This window comes from Euleptes europaea, chromosome 9, assembly GCF_029931775.1.
Source record: "Euleptes europaea isolate rEulEur1 chromosome 9, rEulEur1.hap1, whole genome shotgun sequence".
NCBI classification, from domain to species: Eukaryota; Metazoa; Chordata; class Lepidosauria; order Squamata; family Sphaerodactylidae; genus Euleptes; species Euleptes europaea.
The window spans coordinates 28,421,581-28,437,790 of NC_079320.1; the positions used below are offsets into that span (position 1 = coordinate 28,421,581).

General features: G+C 40.6%; 1 protein-coding gene across 1 annotated transcript in view; it reads left to right on the forward strand.

Annotated features, from left to right (window-relative positions):
- The window catches only part of ANK2 (ankyrin 2), a 244,447-nt gene that overhangs the window by 174,402 nt on the left and 53,835 nt on the right, over positions 1-16,210 (forward strand). The window contains exons 24-27 of the mRNA XM_056855307.1: positions 4,187-4,331; positions 10,820-10,922; positions 11,985-12,088; positions 15,511-15,546. Coding sequence (XP_056711285.1) covers positions 4,187-4,331; positions 10,820-10,922; positions 11,985-12,088; positions 15,511-15,546 — 388 coding nt within the window. The remainder of the gene's footprint in view (positions 1-4,186; positions 4,332-10,819; positions 10,923-11,984; positions 12,089-15,510; positions 15,547-16,210) is intronic.

Below are 16,210 nucleotides of genomic sequence, written 5' to 3' on the forward strand. Positions count from 1 at the left end.
AAACACTCTGACTATGACCATTTCACTGATGAGGAGGCCTTCAGTGATACAGGTATTGATGGACACAGTTCTTGGAGTGAGGCACAAAACGTTCTTCTTGTTTTTCTGAAACAATCTGTAAATGGTTCTGGAATGTCTAACATTGATCTGCCAATTTGAATATGTGTCTGTGCATGTTTTCAGTTTCCCTGCATCCCACAATCCCAACAGAAGTAAGAAATGGTTATTGGCATTACTAATGCTATTAATTATTTTAGGCCAAAGTCTGTGAATATGCATAATCTCCATGCATTAGGAAGCATCCCATTTTCATGTCATCAGTCTAAAGGTAAAGGTCCCCTGTACAAGCACTGGGTAATTCCTGACCCATGGGGTGACGTCACATCCCGACGTTTACTGGGCAGACTTTGTTTAGGGGGTGGTTTGCCAGTGCCTTCCCCAGTCATCTCCCCTTTACCCCCAGCAAGCTGTGTACTCATTTGACCGACCTCAGAAGGATGGAAGGCTGAGTCAACCTTGAGCTGGCTATCTGCGCCATGGGGCTCCTGTCATCAGTCTACAAAACCATAATATTTTATAGTGTATTTCAAGTGCTAAAAATAGTTCATATTTATTATCTCAGTAATGCTTGCAACAGTCATATAAGGCTAGACAGTAATTATCCCCATGGGGGTGGGGAAAAAGGTCTGAAGTTCAGATAACAGTGGCTTGCCTAAGATCTCCTGGGAAGTTAGTGACTGGGGCCACATTTGAACCAGGACGTTTCCAGCTCACAACTCCTACTTGGGCAGTGCCATCCTGGGGGGGGGGTAGTTTCAGCGGGCTTGGGACAGTGCCACCACACCGCCTCCTGAGCAACTTGCTGGCCCTGTGCAGCAAGCCGAAAATGCAATATTCCTCAAAACCTGTGAAACTGCTCCATGCCACCATTTTTGCAGGTGCAAGTTTGGGCTGGCAGAAGCAGGCATTCCCGGGGCAAAAGGGCTCAGTGAGCCAATTAACGTCAGCCCTGCCCATGCCAGCATGAGTCCTTGAGCTGGAGAAATGCTGCCACAACGGCTACATCAGCACCCATACATGGTGCTGCTGCGCGGCTCCCCAGCACCGGCATAAGTGGCAACCCGTGCCAGCATTGGTGCCCATTTAGCCGGCGTAAGTAGCACTAACGCCGGCGCAGGGGTCACACTGGCTCCTAAGGCCATTTGGCCCCTCCCTTGAAGAATTGCTCTGTATGTCCCAATACTACATTACATGCAGTATATAACTTGGGCTGGATCCAATTAATAATTTTGATTTTCTTCTCTCTTCTGCTTGGCATTCTTCGGTATGCCTTTTTCCTTAGTGAAAAGTCTATATTTCCAGCATGATGTAGTGGTTAAAGTGTTGGACAAGGATCTGGGAAACCCAGGTTTGGATCCCTACTCTGCCATGAAAGCTTGCTGGGTGACCGTGGGCCAGTTGCACACTCTTATCCTAACCTACCTCACAGGGTGATTGTGAGGGTAAAACGATGTAAGCCACTTTGGGTCCTCACTGGGGAGAAAGGTGAAATATAACCAAAGTAAATAAACCAATAAATAAATTTCCGTATGATGATCACACTGTGCTGCGTAGAATGTTTCAGGTTCCTAACATTTTCAGATTCATGTTAGGAAGAAGTAAATCCAATAACGAACATTAATTCAGTAAGCAGTCAACATGTTCTACACCCTTGGAAGTTCTTCTTGGGGAGGAAATTTTGTTAAAAGAAATAAATAATCTTATAATATTATAACTGTGTAGATCCTGTGGGAACCGTTTTTCCATCTGCTGTACTGAAGCATTAGTTCAAAGATTTAAGGAATGCCATGTAATACCTTCATTGTGTGACATCAGCAGAAAGTTTTCTTTATTGTTTCGAATTCAGCCTTAAATGCAGGCACTTTCTCTGCCATTTTTAGAGAAACAGCTTTCTTCAGGGCACAATAGTCACCACACAATGCATTGTACAGGTTTGGTGTGTGTGGGGGGGGTGTTTCCCCTCCCAGGAGGGGATAATTGTCCCTCTTCAAAGAATTGCTTGGAGACAGTTTCCTTATGCTGGCGGCCTTGGCAGCTTCCTCTCTCAGCATACAACAGGAGTAGATGTTCAGTCTTTCCATTTTAGTGGTTCAGTTTCTTAGCGTTGCAGATGTGCATGTCAGAACTGTGTGCGGCTGACGCAATGCTGTGTTCCTCTGCAATCACTTCACTGCTAATTATTTGGAACATAAACCAGACTACACGGCCAGTCAAAGAAGCAATGTGATGTGCTGTAATGTACTGGGCAGAGTGGTAGCTATGGTTGCAAAGTTTCTGTCGGTTGGTTGTCACTAAGTGTCCTGTTGGAGGAAGCAGGAAGTAGGACTCTGTTACTAAAGTTCAAGGTACTCCTATTTTGAAACAACTCGCCAGTGTCAGCAATTTCAGGGGAGAGACCTCCCCTTGAGGTAACTCTGAGTACAACTCTGCACATCTTTACTCAGAAATAAGTAGCACAATTCAGTGGTGTGTATACACCAGATAAGTGTGCATAGGCTTGCAGCCTGGAGAATGTCTTGTTTCTTCCAGGAAGAAGAACCTCTGGCACATAAGATCCCTGCAAGGATTTTAGGTCAGCAGGCTTTGTCATGTGATACTGATTGGCCACTAGGCTCTGGCAGGCTCTAGGAACCAGCTTTGCAGTGCACAGATTGGCTTAGTACCTCCAATGCACCTGGGAAGGGGCAATTGAGAATGAGAGCAGTTTGGTCTTTGTTGGGTAAAAGAGACATCCAGGGAGCTTCCTCCATACATTCACCTATTTGCTGCAGCCCACAATGGGGGCAGGGGAAGCAAATGGCAGCCAACTGAGCTTTTCAAGATAGGTCAGACATCTTTCACTGTTTTACTTTACTTCTTAGAACCTGTACCTTCCATAGCTTGTATACCTTCAATAGATGCTGATAGTGGAATAAAACTTCTGTGTTGTTTAAGGAATAAAAAATATTGCTTTGATTGCTACCCATGAGTCCTTGAGCTGGAGAAATGCTGCCACAACGGCTACATCAGCACCCATACATGAGACTTGCCATGCCCACATTACCACATAGCCCTGTTTGATATTTCTTCTGGCATCAAATCGGTGAGAAGGGTATGATCAGAAGGTGGTGGAGGCTACCAGAGAAGGCACCCGAAGGTCCTAAGAGAGTTGTGGAGCAATGAGGGATTCCCACTGGGAAGGTTGAGTTTCCCTTGGACATAGGGATTCCAGGTCCCTCTTTGCCACTGGCGGAAAGTTTTTGGGGCGGAGCCTAAGGAGGGCAGGGTTTGGGGAGGGGAGGGACTTCAGTGCCATAGAGTCCAATTGCCAAAGCAGCCATTTCCTCCAGGTGAACTGATCTCTATCGGTTGGAGATCAGTTGTAATAGCAGGAGATCTCCAGCTAGCACCTGGAGGTTAGCACCCCTACGTGGACAAAACAAATCCCCCCCAGTCTCTGGGTGTGGTTGCATCTCCATCATCTGCTCACTGGCTAGTTGCAGGTATGGAGAGAAGCAGCGAGTCCTATGAGGGACTGGGGTGGGTTACAAGGCTCATTCTTGCAGTACCAGAAACAGGCCTTTAGTTTTGTTTGTGCAAATTGTATTCACAGTTTTTCTTTTCATTAATGTTACTAGGCATTAGACTCTGTTTGTAGTGTATTAGAAGGGAAAAGTGAGTCACTCTGTATCAGTCACAGTCCCAAAATCATAATGCTGGTGAATGCAAGCATATTTTTATGACAGAGCTGCTCAGACAGAGGCTCAAAGGTAAATTTTAATCTCTCATATGAATGAGAGATTAAAAATCTCAGGATTTTTTTTGTCGGAAACCAGCCAAGGCACTAATGGGAAAAGGAGCAAAAAATGAAACTAGTCCTACCAGTAATATGCAGAGTAGCATAAAACACCAGACTAATTCAATGTGAATATTTTAACTTGCATACATGTAATCCTACTTAATGTGATTTGTCTATGTGTATTGGCAGCATGTGCTTGGTGTGCTTCAGGAATGACCAATAACTTTCTGGTAGTTTTTTGGTGGAGGTCTGAGTTATCTACCTAAAGTGTTCTTTACTTTTCAAATGCTCTGGGGCTACCTAAATCACTGTATCTCCTGCATTTGTGTGTTTGTGTTTTGGTTCCAGGTGATGACACTATGACAGGAGATGGGGGAGAATACCTTAGACCAGAAGACCTGAAAGAACTAGGTGATGACTCTTTGCCCAGCAGCCAGTTCTTAGATGGTATGAACTATTTGAGATACAGCCTGGAAGGAGGCCGATCTGACAGGTACTTCTTTACCAAGAATGTCTACACTGCCCTGATAGATCTGTATTCTTTTTCTGAATAGTCACCCATTGTGTTGACTCAATGTTGCAACACTTTGCATCATGCTTTGTTAGAAAGTGTAAACTGTGTAGATATGTGGGTGAGGGGGAAATTCCTTGGGCGATCAGGCTTTCAGTCCACCAGAAGATCACACCCAGTTCATTTGAGTTGATATGATAGTGGTCATTAGCCTTCTTCAGGTGCCCTTCCAAATTATAGCCCTGAATGTGACTTGACCTTCCTGGTTACTGCTTGTTCAGATATGTAAGGTAATAGAATTTATCTACACTGTCACAATTGCTCATTGAGTGGGTTATATGCTGGTCAGAAGCTGAAAGAGCATGGGAGGTCACAATTGAGGCATATGACAACAACAAGCTTGTTGAAGCTAAGCTGATATGGATTGGGTCGGTGCCTGGATGGGAGACCTGTGTTAAGCAAAGGGTTGGACTCGATGACCACCAAAGTCCTTTCTAGTGCCAGCACTTCAAAGATTAGATGTCCATCTCCTTGCTCCTGCCACCAATCCAGACTGCTAATAGATGATGTCGGAAAAACCTTGCATGAATTTCCATAGGCACACATTTCTTGTAATATGCTTTTGTACTCCTGTTTAGGAATGTAACATACACACAAAATATGTGGCAATCAGTTGCCATTTTCTCATTTTGCAGCAGATTATTAATTGATGCTGCAGTTGCTGTTTCGGAGGATGAGACTGTGCTCAGATGAAAAACATTGCATGAGGAATACTACCAAGAATGCCTTATTTAGCCACCTGACAAAAATAGGGCTCCCAGCTGAGAATAATCTTCAGTCTGCACATCTACAGAATACATCTGCCTTGTGCAACAAGCAATGATATTATTCACCATTCATTATTTGCTAAGCCTTCTTGCCTTTAGCTGTTACTAGGCAGGACTGGGTTTTGTTAAATGTTCAGTTCTTTGGGGGTGGCCCTCCAAGCGGAATTGGGACAATCATCTCTTGAAGCTTGGGCCTGGATGAAGGCCTTTTCTCTTAAAGTTAAAATTATATACTCCAACACCTAAGAGGGCTACCTCCGATTGATCAGGGAGGATTCTTACATTTCCCATTGGGATAAACTTGTAGCACAATGACTCCAGCTCCTCGATTTTTCCTTGGACTCCCTTCACTCAATCACCAGACAGAAAGCTATGAGCACGATTAAGAAACATTTATTTCCGTAAGATTACAACAGTACAATCTGTAGAGAACAATGTGTTTGTTCTACCCAATTTGTTGGTGTTCTTCTATCTGGCCAGCTTCCCGACTACTGTTCATATTTGACTGTTCCTCGGTATAGGCGGGCCTTTATGATGGCGCCCCTAAATTCCTTACCATCTAGAGTCTTGCAAGGGAGGTGTCGTAAGATACTCTACTCTGATGGAGTAAGTGACTGCGGGGCAGGTAGTGTAGATACTCTGTATCATGTGACTTTTGGATGCAACTATTTTACTGAGGCTAAAAATCTTTTAATTTTTCCTTTGCTCCAAAATATAGATCAAGCGGAGACAATTACCTCTTTTATTAGAAGATAATAGTAGACCTATTGCTCTTTCAGTTGCAAAATTTTATGCCCTTGTGATTGATTTTCACAGCCATTCAGATGTGGTCTAGGTTTTTAAAAATATTTTAGTAACCTTCTTAAAACGAGTAAGTTAAGAAGCAGTATGAGGTAGAGTAAATGTTTAGTTCTGTGGCTAACTGCCACTATTGGAGCATAGAAAAAAACTCAGTACATTATTGGGAGGTAAGGGGCAGGAGTTGCTAGAGCAAATCTTTTACAAAGCAGTATATTCCAAACAAACTTTTATTCTAAGATAAGGATTAAGTGGAAATGGTTGCAAACTGGGTTTACATTAAGTAACAGGACTGCAGCCTAGTGAAAGACGCTCCTGACTGACATTGCAACATAGGATTCTGGATACAGAATCATTCCAGGAAAGTGTTCCTCCTAAGAATACTTTCCTGGGAGTCTCTTTTCTCAAAAAGTTTAATTGAGAGCTGGATGCAAGCATGCTAAATGAAAATGAATCTGGACAAGACAAGTAATGATTTCCTGATGGCAGGTCACTGATTGAACGTAAATGAGAGGGAAATAGGAACACCTGCTATTGATGGCATTTGGTTCCCCAAGAGAGCCATCCTAAGCAGGTCTACTCAGAATCCTATACGTTGGGGAACTCTACGAGCAGAGGGTCTCCTGGGTTTCTAACATTAAAACACAAGTTTTGCAGTGTACATTCTGAATACTTATAGCATCCAAATGTCATGTATTCAAATTGTCGCACCCACTGGCTTCCTATACACATTAAGCAGGTAGAGAAACAAGGTGGAGCAATAAAAGGAAAGCTTCTATCTAGTGATGAGCAGTCTTCCCTCTCTATCAGGGACCTTCCTGCTAAGACAAAGTGGGATCACTTAAGACTGACGTTGATCAACAGTTTTCTTGGTTTTCAAGAATAGCATTCTTACTTCTTTTTTAACTTTTACTTTTTTAAAAACAGTAAAGCACCAGCCTTTAACTTGGATTGCCAAGTGGGGCCTGGAGATTTCCCAGAAATATTGCTGATTTCCATACTATTGAGATCAGTTCCTCTGGAGAACTGCTGAGATTCCTTAACTCCACAAACCTTGCTCTCCCCCAAATATCCATGAATGTTCTAACCCAGAGTTGGCAACCCTACTTCTAACTATCTCCTTAAAGAAGTGGTTATTTACAGCCACTGCAGAGCAATTCAGGAAATGTCTATTAAATCCTATTTATTGAACTGATTTGCTTTGGCATTAGAATATCTGTTTTTTCTCTCATTTGTAATCATGTTTCCATCTGTATCATTTCTCTTTTCCTTCCATTCTTTGTATGCTTTCCTTAGTACTATGCCCAGGTAGGTATTACATGGCATGAAAAGATATTTTCTTCAGTGTTCCCTCATGGCATCTGTCATTATATAGCGACATCCATATTGCAGGCCTGCTGAAATATTGAGGATATTTTTCATTGCTCATTTTGCAAGAACAAGTATATTACCATGATGGTTAAGATTACTGATAATCTGAACCAAGAATTTACCTCTTGAATATGGTGTGTGTAGATCTACCAGTTAAAAACAGGCTTTAGAAATCGTCATCATGCAGATTTCTTGTATCCCATTTTCATGTATTGTGTAACTCTAACAATATGCAGAAAGAAACTGCTGTAGTTTGTCTTGTCTGAGTTAGACATATAGGGAAGTTTTTTAAAAAGGATAAAGGAAAACATTTGTTTCCTCATGTTGTAGAAGATATGTCTTATCAGCACTAGAAGCTAAGAATCATGTCAGCACATGGGATAGGTTGTCAACTGCTGCTGGATTCATTGCATTAAGGTTCCTGCAAAGTGCTAATTCTAAGATATAAACAAGGTGGACAGTACAAAACTGTTAGAAAAGAAAAAGTCAAAGACTGATGACATTTGTGTAGTGGAACAGCTCCACTGACCTGGAGACCCTCTTCCTCTTGCCCTCCAAGGTTTCTGGGCACAAGCGGCCATCCATTTCCCCACAGTCCAGCAAACTGTTAGCACACTGTTTTTTGTTTTTTGTTTAAAAAAAATAGCAAGTTGCTTGTTATTTCTGAAGCATCGGTGTTGATTTCTCATTAGACTCTCTTTACCCAAGAAACCTCTGAGCAGCCCTGATAGCCCAGACTAGCCTGATCACATCAGAGCTTGAAAGCTAAGCAGGATAAGCCACAGTTAGTAGTTGGTCGGGAAGACTGGGATTGCTGTGCAGAGGAAGGCAGTGGCAGACCACCTCTGCTCATCTCTTGCCTTGAAATCCTCATGAGGTGGAACTTCATGGGGTCGCCAGGAGTCCATTGTGACTTAGCCACATGCTTTTCCTCTGCGGTGTGCTATTAGTATGTTAAATTTCTTGCAATGGTAGCTAGGAAAAAATGTTTTAGTATGGGCCGGAAACTTTAATGGAATTGTTTGACACCTAATTCATTAGGGACTCCTGGGTCACTACCAGTGGCTTAAAGTCCATATTTTTACATTAATAAGACATGTCTATGCTCCATGATTCAAATAGGCACTGGCAGAATTATAAGGTCTTGTCTTATAGCTGCTGTCGAGAAAAGCAGATGATCTCTTGCAGTGATTTCAACCTAATATGTCTCCTTTAATTAAATGATGAATTGCTACCTATTAAGGCATACCATTAAGTGAGCAGCAGGGCCTCCAATTTGGATGTCAAATCCTTCGCCAGTCTCACATGGCATTGCTCTTGATGCTGCAAGCATGTACAAAGAACAGGGTCTGCTACTGAAGATTTATTTTTAAGGGTAAAAACCTGAAATTACAAAGATTGTTCAGTGTGACTGTTGTACAATTTACAAAACACAGTTTATACATTGAAAGGGATCAACAGCCTCATATGTTTGTCCCATTTTTGAAGTGTTAAATAGGCCACATAATTTAAACTTATTATTGCCAATTTCTGCACAGTTAAAAAAGATGTTTTTCTAGTTTAACCTTTTCAAAAGGGTAAACATATTTTTGCTTAATATGCCCTGGCAGGTTTCAATCCAGATAGGCCAAATTCCTCAAGAATTAGTTGTAACTGAAGCTCATTCAGACGATTGGAAGAAGCTGGAATGAGCGATATTCAGTCTCATGGCTTTCAGTAGTCCTCTGTTATGATGAACTTTAGCTGGATCAGGGCCACAACACCTTTTCAGTCTCATGTGTTCAGCTTGTAATTTTCGCCTTCACATGTCCATGGAAAGGACTTTCTATAGAACTTATTTCAATTTAAAAACAGATATGGAAGTAGTTACTCTGTTGTTGTCTTCTCCAACTAATTTAGGTCATGTACTTTAGCACTTAAATTGTAGTTACAATAGAATCATTCCATTTTATAGCAACATCTATATTACATTCCCTGGAGAAGGTAGTGATAATGACAAAATCCAGCATTCAGAAACATATGCTATACTTACATCGAAGTCAACAAGGCTTCTCTGTTTCTTGTCACTGCATGCATAAGTCATACAATAATAAATCTTAAGAGCAGTGGTTCACTTGCAATGGGTTAGATCTATATCCTATATAGAATGAGTTCATAGAGGGGAGTTTTGCTCCTTTCGCCTTCTCACTACAGCCCATTGTGCCCCTCTCCAAAACTGCTCTTGTGGGTCTCCCTCATGCAAGAGGAGAGAGGGCATTTCCCCTTCTGTCTGCAGCCTCCACATTACATCCCATGCGGTTCCTTGGATCCACAGGAGAGGTTTTTCAGGGGGCATGGGGAGCTGCAGTAAGAAGATGGCACTGGCAGAAATCCCTTACATGAACTTGCTCTGTTCACAGTACAGTAGGATTCAACCCATTGTAGGCAAGGTTTGCTGAGTGATGCGATAGTGAATGTTTCTTATTACATGACCAATTCTGCACACATATTTTATTGTATTTTTGTGGCCCTTCTGTTATTTTTATCTTATAAAATTTTAGTATGCAATGTGTTTTGCATAATTTATCTGTCTTATGCATCAGTTGATAAATGCTGCATTCATAAATTATTCTGGCTACATAAATTATGCTGCTCAGCTACAACTATATTCTTGGCCTATTCCCAACGTTAGTATGTTTCTAGGAATATTGTTCACAAGCCTTCACACATACAAACTCTAGTCTGGTAATAAGCTTCAGCTTTAGAACAAATATTTTAAATACCTTCTTGTGTAGCAGGAACCGCAAATGGCTTTATATGTTTGGTGTTTCTGAAATGGCAACACTTCGACCAATTAGGTTTTGTGTTGTTGTGTGGCTTTTTTTTGCTTGGCACTTCACATCACTGCTGCAAATGGTTTTCTATAGTGATGTGCGTACATATGAAAGTGACAGTGCTCTTGTTTTTATTGCTTATTCACCAATGCTGTTTTGTGTGAAAAGGAGGAGAGTTGCATTACACAGAAAGCATATGGCTGACCATAGATCATTTTTACGTGTACCTTCCAGGGGACTTATCATTGATAGTCACCAAACTCATTTCAGGTGTTGTTTTTGGACAATTCTTTTATATTATGAATTGATAAATGATAATTTCTTCAACACGGTAAAGTAGGAATTTCTATGTTATTATTACATTAAAGTATAAGGGCGTTGTTGTAATTTGTAAGTATTTTTAGGCCAAAGAGTGAACAATTTGTGATTCTGTTGGATTCCATTAGAATCAGTTTAAAAAAAGGATGAAAGGCATGGCAGAGCACCCAGTTAGAGTGCTGGCATTAAAAAGTGGAAGGTTTTTTACTGGACTTTTAAAATCACCCCCCTGGAAGTTACACTGTATTTGCTAATAGCACGCTTTTTTCACTCCTTTGCTGTGTCACAACACCATCTTCACAACACCATCTGATAACTGCTGATAACGTTGCCAACCGACCAGTCTGCGATCCTTCAGTTCAGACAGGTCCCATACCCTGAGCCACACCTCCTACATGAGGGACAGCACCATGATTGATGACACGGTTGTCATCCCCAGCCACCAGGTGAGATTTTATGGTCTTTTCACAGACTTGTTGTGCTAGTAATTTTACCATTGCAATCTTCGATTTGTCATGTTGTGTTTTCACTGCCTGGACTGTACCAACAGTGCAATCCTATACTGCAATCTAAGTTTATTGACTGGAGTAATTCTACATAGGATTACACTGCAAGCAACTCTTGCAGTTCTGTGTATTCCACAGGTATTTATTTTGTTTGGGGCTTTTCTAGCTTCCCATTTTTACCTATTTGAATCAGTGCCCCATACCTTTCAAAATGTTCAAAGCAGTTGTGATTAGATTAACACAATTCTGGTTCAGTGATTAACCAATGTCCACATTTTGTGTTAAGAAATCTTTACGTTTTATTTTGTATGCTTCTTTCCACGTCTGTGATAATTTTGTTGGATTGCTTGAGCATCCCTAATCTAAAAATCCAAAATGCTCAAAAATCAAAACTTTTTGAACATTGACATGATGCCACAAGTAGAAAATTCCACACCTGACCTCATGAGGTTCAATGTACACAAAGGGCGAAAATGCACGGTCGCTTTAGCCTCCTTTATTCCCCGTTTCAGCCAGGATTCAGCCAGGATCGAACGCACATTCGGCGAAACACATGCGTTTGATCCTGGCTGAATCCTGGCTGAAACAGGGAATAAAGGAGGCTAAAGCGACCATGCGTTTTCGTCCAAACTTTGTTTCATGGGCAAAATTATTATAAGGTGTATATAAATTATAATAAATATATATAATAAATGTATACATTATTATAAGGTGTATAAGGTATACATAAAACATAAATGAATTTTGTGTTTAGTCTTGGGTCCCATATTTCCAAGGCTTTGCCTGGGAGAAAGGGCGGGATATAAGTCTAATAAATAAATAAATAAATATCTCATTATGTATATGAAAATATAACGGTACTCACATTTCACTGCTTCTCTTAACTGTTAGCGAACCAAGCCTTTCCCTTGAATTGAAATTTGTCACTTTTTGCTTGGTTTGGTTAGATGCTGTAAATAATAGCAATCTTACTTTTTTTTTTTTTTTTTTTTGCATTTCCAGGTATCCACACTGGCTAAAGAAGGTGAGAGGACTTCGTATCGCTTAAGCTGGAGTCCTGACAACCTGGACAATGTTACTATTTCTGCTAGCCCTATTCATTCTGGGTAAGTAATCCAGAGCAGAAGACAGAGGCAGATAATGTCTGAAATCTCAAAAGTTTGAACAAATGCTTAGTTTGGATGCAGGTATTACCCTGTCTGAATGCAAAAGTTCTAAAAATTCTGATTAAAGGGTTCACCCACACATCAAGTTTAAACCAGTTTCAATCAGATCTAACCATTATGTACTTCCCACAGAACCTTGGGAATTGTGGTTTCCTGTTGGCAGAGCATTCTTTGTTGGAGAGCCCCAATGTATTTACAAAATCACATTGCCCAGAGTTTCTTTGGTATGAGCCTCAGTAGTAAAATATGTTTGAAAGTGCTTAAAATTACTAATGTGAGCATTACTAGATCAAAGATACCTCAATATAGTTGCAAACTGGTCTCACAATCTGTATGTTTACTGGAAAATTGTGAGGAAAAATCAGTAGCTTCAGAAAGTGGGGGTTTGGTGTCAGCTAACGACCTCTAGGTTTACTGGCTCTGTCCTGGTACTATTTGATACAAGTAGCATTTTCAGATGGTCAGCAGCTTTGAGAGGTCTTCACTGATTCACAGGTAAAGGATTGAAAAGAGTGAACAACAAAGACAGTGCAGGATTTAGAAAAAGGCTTTCTCTCTGCTGAACAACACAAAGCTCCAGCAACTCAATGGACCTTCCCATTGACTCTTGTGGAGGGGGCATCATAGCCTGTGCACCTATGTGAAGCTGCTCTTCCACTGATGTGAGCAAGGAACCCACTCTCTCAGCACCCACTGAGCTCATAATTGGGCATGTGCGCAGAAAACATAAATAAAGTAAACCACTCTTTACTTAAGTCATGTAACTGTTTAATCCAGTATTATAAAATGTGATCCTGGATCTCTGGTGGAACTGTTTCATGACCAGTTATAGAGTAATAGAATCCTTATTTGTTTAGCAACTCTTGGAAAGTATGGTTTATTAATATGATTCATGCAGTCACATAATTTAAACATTTTGGGCAGATTCTGTGTTCACATCAGCATGGTCCCATAACCGTATGTAATGCTATGGAGCTTGAATAGCAGACAATTCTCCCCCCCCCATTTATGCCCTGAACCACAGTTTAAAAGCCTTAAATTTAATTTCTAACAGGCTTGCACTATAAAGAATTTGGATGAGTATCTGATTTGGAAGGACTGGTGGTGGCAGTTTGGGGGAGGAAAGAGACTGAAATAACAGATGGTCTTTACATCAGTAGTGACATATCCTGGCATGTGGAAAGTTTATCAGTCGACAGCTGTGTATTTGGTATTAGACACCGCATCTGACATTAGCTAGATTTTTTTAAAAAAAAATTGCAGCGCTGAAGTAGACCAAGAATAAATAGAATTCAGTTAATTTTACACAATAAAATAAGTATTTGATATATGAGAGATGCCATATGCAGAGCCGCTGCATACAATTTATCCTGATCCAGTGGTTGTGAATGCAACTACTGCGTCCTTTGCAAAGGAATTCAATGCAGATGCAGGTTATTCCACTGAAATTAATGCAGAAGGGATTCCAGGCAGGTGAGCTACACGTATTCATTACAGCTCATTCCTGGAACATTGGATCAGACTGAAAGTCTGGATTGTGCAGAATTGATCTCTGCTGTTCTAGTAGGTTAGCAAAAGGTTAGACTAGGTATAATTTTTTTGTTTGGTCCCATTTTATTTATGTTGAAAGGAAATGCTTAACAATCGTGTTTTGTAATATTCTAATAGCTGGTACCAAATAGTTAATACATAATTTGAAGTGTTTCATTTCTGAGAAGTTGGCTCAGTACTATTTATTATTTACAATCCTAGGACTTTCAAATTTTGCCCAGTTTTGGTGTTGGGGGGGGGGGGAAAGGGAGAGTGGAGTGGTAGTGAAGAACCGGTATTAAAATTGACAAATAATTAGAGTTATCATTCTTAGCTGCCTGTCTTCAAAAAAGGAGATTGGATCATTGCTAACAAGGTAAACAATATTTCTTGTTTTTCTCCAATTTGGTGTATCCCATCTCCCTCCAAATGGCAGTGAAAACAGGATCTAGCAGCTACCAAGTAAAAGTTATCAACAACAATTTTAATTAAAATGTGTTTCATCTGTTGAAAAGCCACCCACTGATTTTTACCATGTTTATGAATTAATAAATACTATCTTGGGAAGTCCCACTAATGAGAGCAGTGTAACATGGGAGGAAGGAATTTTTGTGAGAAAATCACAAGTTGTAGTTGCTCTGACTATAACAGTGTAAGAATCAGATTAAAATATCAGAAAGCAATTCAAATAAGATCAGTGTGAGCAACTTGATCAAAAAAAGAAAAGAAAAGATGCAAGAGCTTGAAACACATAAATCTAGAACGGAAATGGAACCAGGCAGGCATGCAATCAAACACAAGGTGACAGCTAACAGATTTTTCAGAAAAATGAGTAATGAAAAAAGACAGCTGAGAGTGTAGGAGAGATCTTGGTTCCATCCTAAGGGCCAAATGACATGAGATGTTTTTAATGAGTTGGGTTCAGGTTCTCCACAGTATTCCATGCATACAGCTCTCCAAAATGATGCAAGTAAAACTTCCCCTGGGGCTGTTTCAGCTCAGGAAAATAGTGCGGTTGAAGGTCAAGAGCCCCTCTTTCCCCCACACCATGGCCTTAAGCTGAACTGGAGCCCCTGCAGACTTTTGAAACAATTTTCCCTGCAACTACTGTGCAGCTACTGGGGAAACGAATCAGGTCCAGGACTCATGCAATTTGGCTCTGAAATCCCATTCTTTTCAAGCTCAACATGTTTAATGTGACCAGACTCTCCATGGAATTGAATTTGAAATATAGGATATCCTCTTAGTTCAGTGTTACTGCCACCTAATGTATGATTGCTATCATGCTGGGGGGCAGTGGGGGCTCTTATAAAGCCCGGCACAAAAGAATTCTGCAAATCCAGGTATCCGATGACAAAATTATACTCTTTGAGTCCACCATGTGGGAACCACCAAAAAGCTCTTAACTCGGCTTGGCATTGCACAAAATGTGAACAAAGCTGAAAAAGTTCTTATTCGGGGCCCCAGCCACGTGCCTAACCATGCAACTGTCACCTGGATACCCAGGAGTGGCATGAGGATGCTATATAAATATGTGCTTGGTTGCAGTGGTCAGTGTAGTTAACTGCTTTTTAGGTGGCGTCTAGATGAGGATGGATTAACATTTAGACCTACCCAACGTTCCCGAGTATTCACATTCAGTGGAGCATTCAAGAATATGCTCAGAGGGACACCTGTTTCATGCAAGCTTTGCTCCTGTATATACTCTCTGTAATCTACACTTTAGTCACTTTACATCTTTCCATTAGTAGGTAAAAGCATCTTTTCTTCCTCCTTTTATTTCATTTAGCCATCCTTTTTTTTGTTCTGCTAAATTATCTCTTCTGTTGCAGCCACTCCTCTCCATGTTTTGACCATGACAACAGCAGGTGAACTTATATATAATTTCATTTTTAATACTTTATTTCACCCTTCTCTTCTTTGTTCATCCACTTCAGGATGCTCTGGTACACTGATACTATTTGTTGTTTTGCATAGGAGAAAGATGTCTGTCAGTCTATGGAACACGTAGCTATTGGCATTATTTAAGAACCCCCATTGTAGACTAGTAGAAAAGTGTTTAGTACAGTGCAAACCCATAAGAGACCTCCAAAATCTTCCCAAATTTTCTTCTTTTCTTACAATACTAAAAAAAAAACTTTTGTAAGAAATGAGATTCCTTGAATGTACTGATTGTAAACGTACTTTAGATTTTATGTTCATTGGAAGACCTCTAACATTCCCAGGGAAACAAAATTTACTCTGCTATTAAATAGGCTATAAAGTGTTATTGCAGACTCTTGGTCGTATTTCTGCTTTTCTTCAGAAACTTCTTACTTTCATCAAGTTGTAGCCAGTTTGCAAATTGCTCTAACTATTCAATTCTTTTTTCAATCCTTCACTTAGAGCATAAGGGATGTAACTGTGCACAACTAAGCATCAGACTGCATCCTTTGCAAACAATGTAGCTTGTGCTTAATATCACAAAGATCCCTTTGGGGTACTTTCAGTAACCTTCACCAAAGTTTCTACTCCCATTAAGTTTAATAAATC